The sequence below is a fragment of the Lepidochelys kempii genome, chromosome 6 (genome assembly GCF_965140285.1).
Source record: "Lepidochelys kempii isolate rLepKem1 chromosome 6, rLepKem1.hap1, whole genome shotgun sequence".
NCBI lineage: Eukaryota > Metazoa > Chordata > Testudines > Cheloniidae > Lepidochelys > Lepidochelys kempii.
In genome coordinates, this window is record NC_136385.1 from 46,319,294 (window position 1) to 46,335,745 (window position 16,452).

The 16,452-nt window shown below is 42.7% G+C and overlaps 1 protein-coding gene across 4 annotated transcripts in view; it reads right to left on the bottom strand.

The window, feature by feature from the left end:
- Window positions 1–13,875, bottom strand: part of ANO3 (anoctamin 3) — a 390,571-nt gene extending 376,696 nt beyond the window's left edge. For all 4 annotated transcript variants that reach the window (XM_078853244.1, XM_073347804.2, XM_078853245.1 and 1 more), the window contains exon 1: window positions 13,608–13,875. In XM_078853244.1, coding sequence (XP_078709370.1) covers window positions 13,608–13,761 — 154 coding nt within the window. In that variant the 5' untranslated portion in view covers window positions 13,762–13,875. The remainder of the gene's footprint in view (window positions 1–13,607) is intronic.
- Window positions 13,876–16,452: the final 2,577 nt, after the last annotated feature.

Consider the following 16,452-nt stretch of genomic DNA (forward strand, 5'->3'; position numbering starts at 1 on the left):
AATTGAACAATTAGGATGAATTGTCAGTGTGGCACAAAGACAATTACATGCACAGCTACCATTCACAGTTGTGTATGTAACTCCTTGAACACAATAATATAAATTTCATCTACGCTGTTTTCAAGATTCAGAAGAAATGAATGAGAAAATTACCACAAACTCAGGGGGAGAATGGAAGAATATTGATTTAGGCAATTTTCAACAAACAGGATTTACTCAGTCTTCAGAGAATAATCGAAATATTTTCAGTTTAAAAGACATTCACAGGTGGCAGCAGTGCGGCTTTGCACTATGAAATAATCTAACCATCAGATAAAGTCTAATAGATTAGTTACTTACAATATATTTTATTAAGGAAAAATTGTTCTCAGATATTTCCATTTCACTAAAGTAAATATTCCATTTAGAGGCAAAATCCCACCCTGTAAATATTAATTTAATCTGGAATCAAAGAATTTAATTCTTATGTCACTGAAGATGTGGCACTCCTGTAAGATGTTTTTAGAATGCTAAATTGGGATCCATATATTTCAGAGGACACAAAAAGTTGAGTTTGCTGAAAGTGAACATATAACATAAAGTGAACGTAGGTTATCTCAAGGAATAACATTTGTGGAGACCTCGGTCTAGATCATCAGGTGCACCTGAGATCCACTTGGTGAACATGAAGAGAGAAGGGGAGGGGAGACACAAATGGCTCTCTCACCTTTCTCCTCTTTGACGCCACATACTAATGACCTTAGCACAAGAAGCAGGGATGTGATAATGAAATCTGTGATGACACATAGTAGAGAGTTATAGTCAATTCAGAGAAAGATTGGAATATAAAATACAGGAAGAACTGGATGACCTTGAACACTGGAATAATAAAAACAGGGTGAAGTTCAATAGTACAAAGTGCAAGGTAATGCGCTTGGGGACTAAAACTTTTCTACGATAAGCTAGGGAAACAGTTGGATCAGTTGGAAACAGAAGAGGAGAAAGATTTGAGTGTAACAGTCGATCACAGGACGAATATGAATCACCAGTGTGATGTGCCTGTGAAAAAGACAAATGTGATCTTAGGATGCATCAAGCGATGTATTTCCAGTAGAGATAGTGAAGTATTAATGACATTGTACAAGGCACTCAGACTTCATCTGGAAGACTATGTACAATTCTGGCCACCCATGTACAAGATAGATGAGAAAGATGAATTCAAACTGGAACAGAAAAGGATATAAGGATGATATGGGGAATTGAGAGCCTATTTTATGAGAGAAGACTAAGATTTTGGCTTAGCTAGCCTAGAAAAACATAGGCTGAGAGCAGATACGATTGCTCTCTACAAATACATTTGGGGTAAACACCAAAGAAAGAGAAGAGCTATTAAAGCTAATGGACTGTGCTGGCACAAGGACAAATGGGTATAAACTGGCTATAAATAAATTTAGGCTAAAAATTAGATTTATCACCACCAGAGGAATGAATTTCTGGAGCAGCCTGCCAATAAGGAGTAGTAGAGCAAACAAGTTAACTAGTTTTAAGATAGACCTTGACAAGTTTCTGATCAGGATTACATGAAGGAGTTACCTGTGATATCAGGGGACTTGACTATCCAGGAAGTCCCTTCCTGTTCTGTTTTACATACATATTCTGAGTGCAGCCCCAGATAGGTGCAGCCCCAAGTTATAAAAGCCTTGAGGCTACTCTAACCTGCAGAAGCTATTCTGCTAATCCAGACTGGCTGAAACAAAGCATGCTCTGGCCTCATTCCCAGTATATCCACTACAAGAGGGAGAGTGGGAAGTAGTGTTTAGGCAGCTATGCCAACTTCATACCTTCCAGGGAATTCCTTATCCAAGGGAATTCCTAATTCCCTGTCAGTGCAGCTTTGTATCTCATTGTGCCAAAGGAATAATGCTAAGGGGATGGAGCAATGGCCAAGGATTTTTTTGGAGAGGATATTTCTCTTTAAACATAATGTATATTTAAAGAAAATCTGATTTGTTATTTCACTCTTTTTTTTTTAATGCTGAAATATAACAAGTGGGACTCTCTAGCCCTGCTGAACATGGGGTTACTCATAAAAAAAAACAGTAACTCCCCTGTGCAGATCAGCACTATTTGGATGCTTTGCTTTGTTGGGGAGGGTGGGAAGAAGAGGGGAAAAGAAAGTTTTCCCTTGAGAAGAACAAGAAACCCATGGATCACCACACCTACCTTCACAGATCCAGTAACCACACCAAACACACCAAGAAATCTGTTATCTACAGCCAGGCATTCTTATGCAACACAATATGTTTGGAGGATTAAATCTGGGATATACACCTTTACACATGTAAAAACACCTTCACCAAACAAGGACAGTCCACCTGAGAAGTAGATCACATCATGGAACAGATCACTCAAATAGCGTGAGAGAACCTGCTTCAGTACAGAAATAATCCCCCTCTCCGCCCCTCCCCCCGACTACACACCCTTAGTTGTCACCTACCAGCCCACAGTGGAACCCCTATAGGGTATAATCAAACAACCCATACTCAATGAGAACCCCATCCTGAATCTCCTCTTCTGACCTTCAAACAAACTCTCCAAGCTCATCATCGGAAGCAAGCTCTCCATAGACCAGGCCACATCAACTCAAAGCAGCATCAGAGCCTACCAGAAAAACAGATGTAAACCCTACAGACAGACTCCACTGTTACAGCACACACTCCCCCACAACACACCTTTCAAGACCCATGGAACCCATACATGCCTATTGCAACATGTGTATACCTCATCCAGTGCACTAAATGCCTCCAACAACAACTACATGGGTGAAACCAAATAATCACTACACTCTCAAATGAACTCATAGAAAATAACATAACCCATAGAAAAATAACAGAAAAACCCACAATGCTCTGTGGGTGAACACTTTTCACAAAGTGATCACTCTATATCTGATCTCTCAGTCCTCATCCTCAAAGGAAATCTGCACAACACTTTCAAAAGACATGGAATCATAGAAGATTAGAGTTGGAAAAGACCTCAGGAGCAACATCAGGTCCTGAGGTCTCTGGCCTCATTCCCAGTATATCCACTACTACCCATCCTCCTGCAGTGTAGTGGATATACTGGGAATGAGGCCAGAGACCTCAGGATCTGATTTGGTCCTCCTTTGAGCAGTCCAATCCCCTGCTCAAAGCAGGACCAACATCAACTAAATCATCCCAGCCAGGGCTTTCTCAAGCCGGGCCTTAAAAACCTCTAAGGATTGAGATTCCACCACCTCCCTAGGTAACCCATTCCAGAGCTTCACCACCCACCTAATGAAACAGTTTTTCCTAATATCCAAACTAGACTTCCCCCACTGCAACTTGAGACCATTGCTCCTTGTTCTGTCATCTGCCACCACTAAGAATAGTTTAGCTCCATCCTCTTTGGAACCCCTCTTCAGGTAGTTGAAGGCTGCTGTCAAATTCCCCCTCCCTTTTCTCTTCTGCAGACTAAATAACCCCAGTTCCCTCAGCCTCTCCTCATAAGTCATGTGCCCCAGCCCCCTAATCATTTTCGTTGCCCTCTGCTGGACTCTCCAATTTGTCCACATCCCTTCTGTAGTGGGGGGACCAAAACTGGATGCAATACTCCAGGTGTAGCCTCACCAGTGCCGAATAGAGGGGAATAATCACTTCCCTCAATCTGCTGGCAACAAGGGCACACTGTTGACTCATATCCAGCTTCTTGTCCACCGTAATCCCCAGGTCCTTTTCTGCAGAATTACCGCTTAGCCAGTCGGTCTCCCGCCTGTAGCAGTGCATGGGATTCTTCTTTCCTAAGTGCAGGACTCTGCACTTGTCCTTGTTGAATATGCTTTGGAGCTTGAATTCATTACTCTATTAGACACTAAAAATCATCTACCGAACAGAGACACTGGATTTCTGATTTATTACAATAATCTGTAAATCACGACCCCCCAATTTTTTGTCCTATGACTGCAGAGGTGTTAACGGGCCACTCCACCTTGAAAGATCCCTTACATGTGCGCTAACTACACATGCTAAATAATCTGTTCCACCTTGCATTTTCACCATGACGCTAGGAGTATTTTTCCCAGACCTGAAGAGCTGTGTGTTGCTGGAAAGCTTGTCTCTCTCACTAACAGAAGTTGGTCCAATAAAAGAAGATATTGCCTCACCCATCTTGTCTCTAATATCCTGGGACTGACATGGCTACAACTACACAACATAGTTGCAACCCTTCTGCCTGTCAGAGTGGCAGCAACAAGGGCCAGGTTCAGTATCTAGGGGTTCCATTCCAATAACACAATGCAAAACCGGCTCGAGCCCCCATCCAGTGACCTGGGACAAATATATACCACCCCCGCTGGGCGCCTCTAAGAGGCAATACTTCCCCTCTCGCAAGCACAGAGTCTGAGTGTAGCAAAAGCCTTTTAATAACAGAGAGAAACAATGTGGCATTATGTTGGGGAAACACCACCAACAGGATTCATAACACAACCCATGAGCAAAAACCCACCCCAGGCAAATTGGGCCGTGTCCTTTCCTTTTGGTTCTTGAGTCCAGCAACCCAAAAGTCACCCAAAGTCCCAAAAGTCCAACAACCCAAAAGTCTCTGTCCCTGGTCAGTGCAGCCCCAGAGTTCGAAAGTTTATCTGCAGAGTTTTACCTCCCAACCTGGGTGGAGATGGGGGGTTAAGGGGCAACTTACGTGGTCCAAAGCCAATTGCCCCACCTCTCCATGGGGCTCCTCTCCGCTCTACCAGCCATCCCATGAATCGCTTTGCTCTGCCAGCCATCCCACAAGCTGCTCTGCTTCAGGCCCCCCCACTACTTAACACAACACTCAGTGATTTCAGCTCTTTGTAATTTTAGCTCTTTTGTGATTTCAGCTTGTAGTAGGGGGGCCTCAGTGCTGGCGCACCATTTGCCCAAAGTGAATTCAGCTCAGCAGCCTGTAACTAGACTCCTAACGGAAGCAAAATTAGCTCTGATATTCCACAGTGGAGGGAGAAGGAGGAGGTGCAATTGGCATATAGGACCCTCACTAGGGGCCCATACCACCAGATATTAATACCTGTGCCTATCCTCTCAATTCACTGAGTTTTGGAACCCACATCCCTTGCCTAGCAAGTGCTACTTAGTAGATGGCGAATCCCTCCATCATAAAAAAAGGCCAAGTACAGTTCCACTGTCCTTGATTCACATAATCAGGATAATAATTTATTCTTCCTGCCCCAACAACAGAGAAACTGGGGATCCCACAGCAGCCAAAGTCACCATTTGGGCAGCTATGGGCTCATGCTAGGCGGGGTGGGTGGGCCTATGCAAATAAGATCAGCCCCTGAAGTTCTTTTCCACAACTTGCCACAACTCACCACCAGATGTCAGGGTGCAGCTCATCCTGACTCTGCTTACATAGTAGAAAATTAGTAATGATTATATATTTAAAATTCCTTCAGTTTTCATAATACGTTTTTTTGCATTATGCTTAAGGAATATGGCCCTGATTCCGCCAACACCTACGCACATCCATAACTGAGTTGTGTTTGCAGGATGCGGGACTTAGAAAAGACATAATTAGAGCCGGTCAAAAACACAGAAGACAGCAAGGGACGGGAGAGGAAGACATCCTCCTCCCCATTTTTTACTGAAATTTTAGAAATGTTCAGACCAATTGTATCTTTCACTTCATTATTCCACTTCCCCTGGAACTGAAAGGCCTAACCCAATTCAAGAAAACATCCTTTTATAGGAGAACATAAAAGCACATATTTTAATCCCAGTGGCACCTTCCATTTCAAAGAAATCTTGTGCACTTGGATGTCTACACTGGGCACGCAAAAAAAATTAAAAATAAAGTCAACATTTACTGAAGTGTGGCATCTGACTTCACCATGCTGTTTGTAGTATTTCCTCTTTGCCATTTGGGCTATAACCCACTGTAATAAAATTAAGCTGTCAGGAGTGGAGGAATGTTTGCTGCTTTGTTAACTGGTGCCCTCTGTACATTCAGCTCTGCATTTTGTTCACAAAAACAGTGTCATTAAAGTTCTAGATCCAAAGACTAGAGTACAGATTGCTACAACACAACTGAATATAGGGGCAACATGGCACAAACATATAGGAGAAATAAATGGCATATATGCTGGGTTTAATGTTAGTTCTATGTCCATAATTGTTTCCTACCAACATACACCTAGCACATGTTATATGTTTGTACTTACTGGTACTTTGTGAAGTACTCTCCTTACAATGTATATGATAATCAAGTTGGGCCATTTCCAGCACAAATCCAGGTTCTCCCCCCCCCACACCACACACACAAATCCACTCTCCTGCTGGTAATAGCTTATCTAAAGTGACGACTCTCCTTACAATGTGTATGATAATCAAGTTGGGCCGTTTCCAGCACAAATCCAGGGTTTAACAAGAACGTCTGAGGAAGGGGGTAGGAAAAAACAAGGGGAAATAGGTTACCTTGCATAATGACTTAGCCACTCCCAGTCTCTATTCAAGCCTAAGTTAATTGTATCCAATTTGCAAATGAATTCCAATTCAACAGTTTCTCGCTGGAGTCTGGATTTGAAGTTTTTTTGTTGTAATATCACAACTTTCATGTCTGTAATCACGTGACCAGAGAGATTGAAGTGTTCTCCGACTGGTTTATGAATGTTATAATTCTTGACATCTGATTTGCGTCCATTTATTCTTTTACGTAGAGACTGTCCAGTTTGCCCAATGTACATGGCAGAGGGGCATTGCTGGCACATGATGGCATATATCACATTGGTGGATGTGCAGGTGAACGAGCCTCTGATAGTGTGGCTGATGTTATTAGGCCCTGTGATGGTGTCCCCTGAATAGATATGTGGGCACAGTTGGCAACGGGCTTTGTTGCAAGGATAGGTTCCTGGGTTAGTGGTTCTGTTGTGTGGTGTGTGGTTGCTGGTGAGTATTTGCTTCAGGTTGGGGGGCTGTCTGTAGGCAAGGACTGGCCTGTCTCCCAAGATTTGTGAGAGTGATGGGTCATCATTCAGGATAGGTTGTAGATCCTTGATAATGCGTTGGAGGGGTTTTAGTTGGGGGCTGAAGGTGACGGCTAGTGGTGTTCTGTTATTTTCTTTGTTCGGCCTGTCCTGTAGTAGGTGACTTCTGGGAACTCTTCTGGCTCTATCAATCTGTTTCTTCACTTCCGCAGGTGGGTATTGTAGTTGTAAGAATGCTTGATAGAGATCTTGTAGGATCTTGTATTTCTTTTTGCGAATACAGACTAACACGGCTGTTACTCTGAAACCTGTCATTATGCAAGGCACTGCATTTAGCCGTATGGAGTGGAAATCTATCAACTGCATGAAAAAACTTGTACAGATGCAGACAGACATCATCTTCCTTTCCAAATGCAAACAGATGGACATCGTACCAAAAGGACTGAAGGTAACAAATCCATTACAATCTACATACCACACAGACTATGCTGACAGCTTGTGCCACACGCTCTCAAAGAAACTGCGGAATCACCTGATCAATATCCTCTACAGCAAACAGGGAAAGATTAAGAATGAGCTCTCAAAAATGGATACTCTCATAAAAAACCAACCTTCCACACAAACTTCCTCGTGACTGGTCTTTACTAAAACTAGACAAGCTATTTACAACACACACTTTGCTTCTCTACAAAAGAAAAAGGACACTAAACTTTCTAAACTACTACATGCCACAAGGGGCCACAGCAATGGTTCCCTCAACCCACCCAGCAATATTGTTAACCTATCCAACTATACTCTCAGCCCAGCAGAAGCAGCTGTCCTATCTCGGGGCCTCTCCTTCTGCCCCTCCACCCCCATGAACATGATACAGTTCTGTGGTGACCTCGAATCCTATTTTTGACGTCTCCGACTCAAGGAATATTTCCAACATACCTCTGAACAACATACTAATCCACAGAGACCTCCCTACCAACACTACAAAAAAAAAAAAAGGATTCTAGGTGGACTCCTCCTGAAGGTCGAAGCAGACTGGACTTCTACATAGAGTGCTTCCGCCGACGTGCACGGGCTGAAATTGTGGAAAAGCAGCATCACTTGCCCCACAACCTCAGCCGTGCAGAACACAATGTCATCCACAGCCTCAGAAACAATTCTGACATCATAATCAAAAAGGCTGACAAAGGAGGTGCTGTTGTCATCATGAATAGGTCGGAATATGAACAAGAGGCTGCTCGGCAGCTCTCCAACACCACTTTCTACAAGCAATTACCCTCTGATCCCACTGAGAGTTACCAAAAGAAACTACAGCATTTGCTCAAGAAACTCCCTGAAAAAGCACAAGATCAAATCCGCACAGACACACCCCTGGAACCCCGACCTGGGATATTCTATCTACTACCCAAGATCCATAAACCTGGAAATCCTGGGCGCCCCATCATCTCAGGCATTGGCACCCTGACAGCAGGATTGTCTGGCTATGTAGACTCCCTCCTCAGGCCCTATGCTACCAGCACTCCCAGCTACCTTCGAGACACCACTGACTTCCTGAGGAAACTACAATCCATCGGTGATCTTCCTGATAACACCATCCTGGCCGCTATGGATGTAGAAGCCCTCTACACCAACATTCCACACAAGCCGTCAAGAACACTATCCCTGATAATGTCACGGCTAACCTGGTGGCTGAACTTTGTGACTTTGTCCTTACCCAGAACTATTTTACATTTGGGGACAATGTATACCTTCAGATCAGCGGCACTGCTATGGGTACCCGCATGGCCCCACAGTATGCCAACATTTTTATGGCTGACTTAGAACACCGCTTCCTCAGCTCTCGTCCCCTAACGCCCCTACTCTATTTGCGCTATATTGATGACGTCTTCATCATCTGGACCCATGGAAAAGAAGCCCTTGAGGAATTCCACCATAATTTCAACAATTTCCATCCCACTATCAACTTCAGCCTAGTCCAGTCCACCCAAGAGATCCACTTCCTGGACACTACAGTGCTAATAAACGATGGTCACATAAACACCACCCTATACCGGAAACCTACTGACTGCTATTCCTACCTACATGCCTCCAGCTTTCACCCTGACCACACCACACGATCCATCGTCTACAGCCAAGCTCTGCGATACAACCGCATTTGCTCCAACCCCTCAGACAGAGACAAATACCTACAAGATCTCTATCAAGCATTCTTACAACTACAATACCCACCTGTGGAAGTGAAGAAACAGATTGATAGAGCCAGAAGAGTTCCCAGAAGTCTCCTACTACAGGACAGGCCGAACAAAGAAAATAACAGAACGCCACTAGCCGTCACCTTCAGCCCCCAACTAAAACCCCTCCAATGCATTATTAAGGATCTACAACCTATCCTGAAGGATGATCCAACACTCTCACAAATCTTGGGAGACAGGCCAGTCCTTGCCTACAGACAGCCCCCCAACCTGAAGCAAATACTCACCAGCAACCACACACCACACAACAGAACCACTAACCCAGGAACCTATCCTTGCAACAAAGCCCGTTGCCAACTGTGCCCACATATCTATTCAGGGGACACCATCACAGGGCCTAATAACATCAGCCACACTATCAGAGGCTCGTTCACCTGCACATCCACCAATGTGATATATGCCATCATGTGCCAGCAATGCCCCTCTGCCATGTACATTGGGCAAACTGGACAGTCTCTACGTAAAAGAATAAATGGACGCAAATCAGATGTCAAGAATTATAACATTCATAAACCAGTCGGAGAACACTTCAATCTCTCTGGTCACGTGATTACAGACATGAAAGTTGTGATATTACAACAAAAAAACTTCAAATCCAGACTCCAGCAAGAAACTGTTGAATTGGAATTCATTTGCAAATTGGATACAATTAACTTAGGCTTGAATAGAGACTGGGAGTGGCTAAGTCATTATGCAAGGTAACCTATTTCCCCTTGTTTTTTCCTACCCCCTTCCCCAGACGTTCTTGTTAAACCCTGGATTTGTGCTGGAAATGGCCCACCTTGATTATCATACACATTGTAAGGAGAGTGGTCACTTTAGATAAGCTGTTACCAGCAGGAGAGTGGGGTGGGAGGAGGTATTTTTTCATGCTTTGTGTGTATATAAAAAGATCTTCTACACTTTTCACAGTATGCATCCGATGAAGTGAGCTGTAGCTCACGAAAGCTTATGCTCAAATAAATTGGTTAGTCTCTAAGGTGCCACAAGTACTCCTTTTCTTTTTGCGAATATAGACTAACATGACTGTTACTCTGAAACCTGTGTGAGTACAGAGGTCAGCATTAGCAGATCCAAATGCAAGATTGAAGTCCAATTGTGTTTTCCCCAGATATAAAGATTTTCAGGTTATTTACTGTACATATCTGGGAAATTTGGCATTATGCTAAAAGATTGTCCCTGTCAGGATTTTGATACTTTGCATCAGAGTATGAATCTGGGCTGCCTGGAAATAGTCTGTGTGTTAAGAAAACAGATCTGTTATTTTACTGTAGCCAAAATAGATCTATTTTTATCAATGGCCATTGCTGAGTGTGTGTAAATTTTTCTTGGGAAACAATATAGTGGAAGCCAAAGTTTTTTTTTGTTTTGTTAAAAGAGTGTTTCATTCAGACCTCAGCCAACTTATGATAACATTCATAACAGAAGGTTTTCTTGGAAATATTGGTAAAATAAATATCAAAACAAAGTAATTTTAAAAGGCTAAGACTTTTTGAGATTTTAATTGCATTAAAGTCACCACTCTTCAAAAATAAAAATAAAAAGTTACTGATAAGTTGAGTTGTTGTAGCAATGTTGGTCCCCAAGATAAATAGCAGCACTTACTGACTTTTCCAACCAGGCACAAAGGTCATCCTTGAAATGACAGGGTTTGTCAACAAGGACTGCACAGTTGCTAAAGTTATTTCCTACTTTTAATCACTGGGAACTCATGCATAACTAATTTATACAGAAATATCGCTACACGAATAAAATCAGTAATTTTGGCTGCTAAAAGTCTGTGAGCACAACAGGGCTAAGGAAAGCTCCCTGCCTGCCCTAGCTCCACACCGCTCCCGGAAGCGGCTGGCACGTCCCTGTGGGGAGCAGGGGGTCTCTGTGTGCTGCCCCCACCCCAAGCGCTAACTCCGTAGCTCCCATTGGCCAGGAAATGCAGAGAGGGGCAGCATGCAGCAGCCCCTTCTCCCGCCCTGGGGCTGCAGAGATGTGCTCTCCGCTTCCGGGAGCGACGTGGAGCCAGGGCAAGCAAGAAGTCTGCATTAGCCCTGCTGCACCACTGCCCAGGAGCCAACGGAGGTAAGCGCCGCCCCGCCAGAGCCTGCACCCCTCACCGCCTCCCCCAGCCCACACCCCGCCCTGCACCCCAACCTCCTGCCCTAGCCCCCTCCCAGATCCAGCACCCCGCATCCCATCCTGCACCCCAAACCTCTGCCCCAGCCTTACCTCCCAGAGCCCCCAACCCCAACCCCTGGCCCCAGCCTGGTGAAAGTAAGTGAGGGTGGAGGAGAGCGAGCGATGGAAGGAGGGAGGATGGAGTGAGTGGGGCGGGGCCTTGGAGAAGAGGCAGGGCAGGGCAAAGGTGTTTGTGTTTGTGTGATTAGACAGTTGGCAACCCTACTCCACAGACCAGGACCCACCAACTCAAAACAGCACCAAACCCTTCCTGAACAGATGCAAAACCCACAGACATATCCCCACTGCTATAATGATCAATATCACAACTCCAACACACCTTTCAAGATCCATGGGCATTACACAAACAGCTATGTGGGTAAAACCGAACAATCACTATGCTTTCAAGTGAATTCATACTGGAAAGTGATAAGACAAGAAAAAAAACACCTTATCACCGTGGGCAAATACTTTTCACAAAGTGATCACTCTTTACCTAACCTCACAGTCCCTGTTATTAAAGGAACCTGCACAACAGCTTTGAAAGATGAGCCTGGGAACTTAAATCACAACTGCTAGACACCAAAAATCAATGGCTCATTACAACAATTTGTAACCTACTAACCCTCCTTTGTCCTATGACAGCAATTGTGTTAACTGCTTCACTATAACTGGTCTCCTGCATCATATGTTAATCTTTTATGCTATTCCATTATGATATTGCACACTTAAAAATAATGTGATGTAAAATTGCCTAGTGCAAGAAATGAACACTGGATTCCAATCCTGCAGAGTCTTGTGTGTGTGTTTAAATTTACACACCCAAATAGTCCCACTGAAGTCAAAGGGACTACCGCTATTTGTAGAGTTAAGCACATGCATATGTCTTTTCAAGATTTAGGCCTTACTGATATTTGCATAGACTGAAAATGAAATAATTAGGCAATAACTATTATTAAGGACATGACACAAATTTGGAGCAATCAAATCAGTTTGCTTGCAAGGGATTAAGTAACATCACTTTACATTTATTCATATTGTGCTAATTCTGGCTATTGTATGTGACAATGTTTATTAAAATTATAATGTTTAAAGTGATAATTACACAAACTTCCAGGAGGTTCATTACTAAGAAAATACTTTTAGTGACAGCCTGGTTTACTTATTCACCTGCTTTTGTGAAGTCAAAATTACACTATCCAGTTGGGATTGCCCCCCACAAGATAAAGCATCTCCATGTTCACTGCTATTGAAGCATCTCCATATTCAGCTGCTATATGCTTAACTAGTTTGTTTTCTGTGCTACTAGTGATTACAGAGCAGGTGGAAACATAATCCAGTGGAGGCATTCCCAGTGAGTCACATGAGGTAAAATACACAATGAAAACTGTGCTGTAGCCCACAGGAAGGCAGCGTATTTAAATGTAAGTCTTAGATGAGAGTAGTTTGAATAAATTGGAAGGTATTAAAGGGCATGGGGAGATGTTTCAACAGATCTAATTACAGATACAGCCTTGAATGTGTTAGTGGTAGTTTATAAAGCGGTATTTTGGCACAACCAAATGAATTTTCAAGGAAATGAAAATTTCAAACTCATGATGATAATTTTGTTCACATTTCGTAGGATCTATTCCAACTCTATATACTTCTCAGGCAGCATACAATGAGCCAGAATGGGTAAGGAGAGAATTTCCCCATGCCCAGGAGCAATGTAGAACCACTGTGTATCTTCCCGTGAAAGTTCTGCTATGGTGGAGATTTGCTGGGAAAAGACAGGCAAGTAGTCATAGCTCTTGGTGCTAAGGAGATTCTGGACTGCAGCACAGCCCATAAACAGCCCAGGAAAGGCTATTGTCTTATATCAAGGCTGTTTCATTCCCTGCAGCAGCCCATATTCCAGGTGATGCAAAGGTGACTGCCACTTTTCCCCCTCCTTCTCTCAACTACAGCCTCTATATGTCAGCTCTTAGGTGACACAAGAAATCTAGCCCCTAATTTTTTAAACAATTAGCACCTGATCTACCCTCTTTTCCAAGTACACCTGACAGCAACACATATTAACTAAAACAAGAACTCAGATTCATACCTGCTGTTACAAGACCCTATGAAAAATTATTCTTCATTAGGTATTCTAGTTCATTCCACATATTACATGCATAAATAAATACAGCCTTAGGGGGAAGGGGTGGGGGGAAATCAATAAAACTGAAGCTTACCAGCAGGTGCAGAATGTGAGGAGTGAAGTTTAAGACTGTAGCAATCAGCATGTAGTTCATTGGATTTGGCTTTACTAAAAACTGACTTGGCATCATTTTCACTCTCAGTGTCTTCTGGAGAAAGATTATCCAGTTCAACTACCACAGTTGACATTGCAAAATAATCTCAGTTAAAGCTCTCAATTTAAAAACAGTAATTTAGACACAATCCCCTCGCCCCCTGCAAAAAAAAAAAAACCAAAAAACCTGAATTCAACTTCCTTGAAGTTGCAAGTTTAAAAATTTGGGGAGAAAGGCAAAAAAAACAACAAAAAACTATCAATGTTTCTAGAAATCCTAATATTGTAAAACTAAAAATCCACTTTTCAAAAACTGAGACCTACTATATCCAGTAAATTGTGTGCCAGCTCTGAAACATTTTCTGAGTTATTTAGCTCTCCATGAGGATAAAAAGTTATTCCTTTAAGAAGTTCCCCTCTATTTAGAGTGACAGCAGAATTATAGCATTTCTTTGTAGCTGCTACAGAAATAAACAGGATAAGTGGAGACATCTGTATGTCTGCTAAGAACTGGTCTCAACTTTGTTTTAACAGCTCTAATTCAATCTCATTACACACAGGTCCAGCTGGGAGGGGCTAAACACTACCAATGAAAATAAGTATATTTCACATGGCAGCTCATCAGCTGGGAGCTGGCAGTTGAAATGTGGAAGTTAGTTATGCCACAATGATGTTCCTTGGGTTACAATACTCAGTCCTTTGTCCAAGTGTTTTCAGCAAGATAACTGTGTACAAAGGCAAAGTCATTCTTTGAGCAAAGTGAGAAATGTAGTCTTAGTTCTAACATAGAGTAAATAGAGCAAGAAATGTTAATCATTAGCAGTTTAGCAGCTAGGCTATAAACTGGGATCCAACCGTAATAACAAGAGGCAAATAAAATGTTTCATTATTTAAGGGAGCTAGATAAACTACATTTATCATTATATTTTCTCCTCCCTGCTCCTAAATAAAACCTTTAAAAAGCTCAGCACATCAACTACAATCTGTTTGTGTTCTCCCTGTTTTACTCAACCTCTGTCCCATTTCAGGTTCCAAATAAGGAGTACCAAGAGAGGCACCCACTGGCGATGGTGGGAAATTACACAACTACACAGACATCTCAGGGACTTGTGATTGGGCATGTTCGCTTTTAAAGGAGAAAGAGGGAGAAGGCTGCTTTGTCTCTGTATGATGGTGCTGTACAGACCAATAGCAGCATGGATGGCAGAGGGCTTGCTATTTCAGAGTCCCCGACAGAAAAATAAACAGAATGAAACAAATGATGAAGTATAGACTGTTTATTATGTAAATAAACAGTGTCACTCAGGGATTATGGTAAGAGACATGCCATTTCCTTGCAAGATAAAGGGGCTATTGTGAACTGGCATCTGTTAATTATGTATAATTTTTACTGGACATCCTTCTTGTTACTTCTGTTTCACACATAACAAGTGGAAGAAACCTTGCAAATCAATAGAGAGGTGCAAAGAAACCCTGAAAATCAACAGACATACACAAGACTCTGAAGGTTATATAAGTGACTTAGTCATGACAAACTTTGGGGCAGACCCTCTCCTGTTCAGAGCTCCACTTGGCCCAGGCAACTTTAAGTTACACCATTGATGGAGTTCTTAATAAAAATCAATTCTAAGCCAGTGGAGGACAAGTGGAGCAGAATGGAGCTCTGCCACACCCTGTACCTAGGAGGGATGCAATTGTGCCAGACCTGGCAGCAGCATCCCTAGGTAGTTCTCTGTGCCAGGGGAATTCTATGCAGGTGATTTGCAGCTGCATGGTGATCTCTTTGATCCACCTGAGTGAGGCAGAGGGGCATAGCTGGCCTTGACAATCTCACCGCACATGAAAAACTATCTGAATATCAAACACTAGGAGCAGCTCTCAAGAAGGCCAAAAATATAAATACTTTTCTATATTTGGATAGCAATTCTCTTTTGGCTCCATTATTATTTAAATATACTGGGGGCAGAAGGATCACATTCAGCCCTGTGTAAGAAGCATAACTGCCATTTGCTTCAGTTTGATTCAGAACCTTTCCTGAAACTTTAGAAATGGTTATATGACTGCTACACAGTTCTGTATGACAAAAGCAACTGAAAAAATACACTAAGGGCCTGTCTACACTTAAAACGCTACACAGCAGCACAGCTATTCAATTGTAGCACTTTAGTGTAGACACTACTTACACCAAAGAGAGTGGTTCTTCTATCGGTGTATGTAATCCACCTCTGGAAGGGTAGTTAGGTCAACAGAAGAATTCTTCTAACAACCTAGCGCTGTCTACACAGGGCCTTAGGTTGGCTTAACAACGCTGTTCAGTGATGTGGATTTTCTACACCTCTGACCAACACTGTTAAACTGACTTAATTTTCTAGTTTAGACCAGGCCTAATAGCATTTGGATAAGTGTAAAGAAAGCTATCAGTGGAACCCATTTTATACTATATCCAGCATTAACAGAACCCTGGTTAGCCGAAATTCCTGCTTTAGTTGCATACACTATGGTTGTACCATGGTTGTTAGCAGAAGTAGCCTAGGATTACATATTAATAAGGTATTTCACCCTGGATGAAAATGTTGGCTGGATTAGGGGTGAGGCCAGTTGTGTTCAGAGGAGTGGAATAGAGAACACTCCAATAAACACGGCTCCTATGAAACTGACTCCTAGGCAAAGCTGGGGGCATGCTAGAACCCCATGATATGGCCCTTTTCAAGTTACCTATCATATTCCCATTCACAGAATATAAAGTATAGAATCTTTCATACTGGATCATACCATTGTTCTTTTAG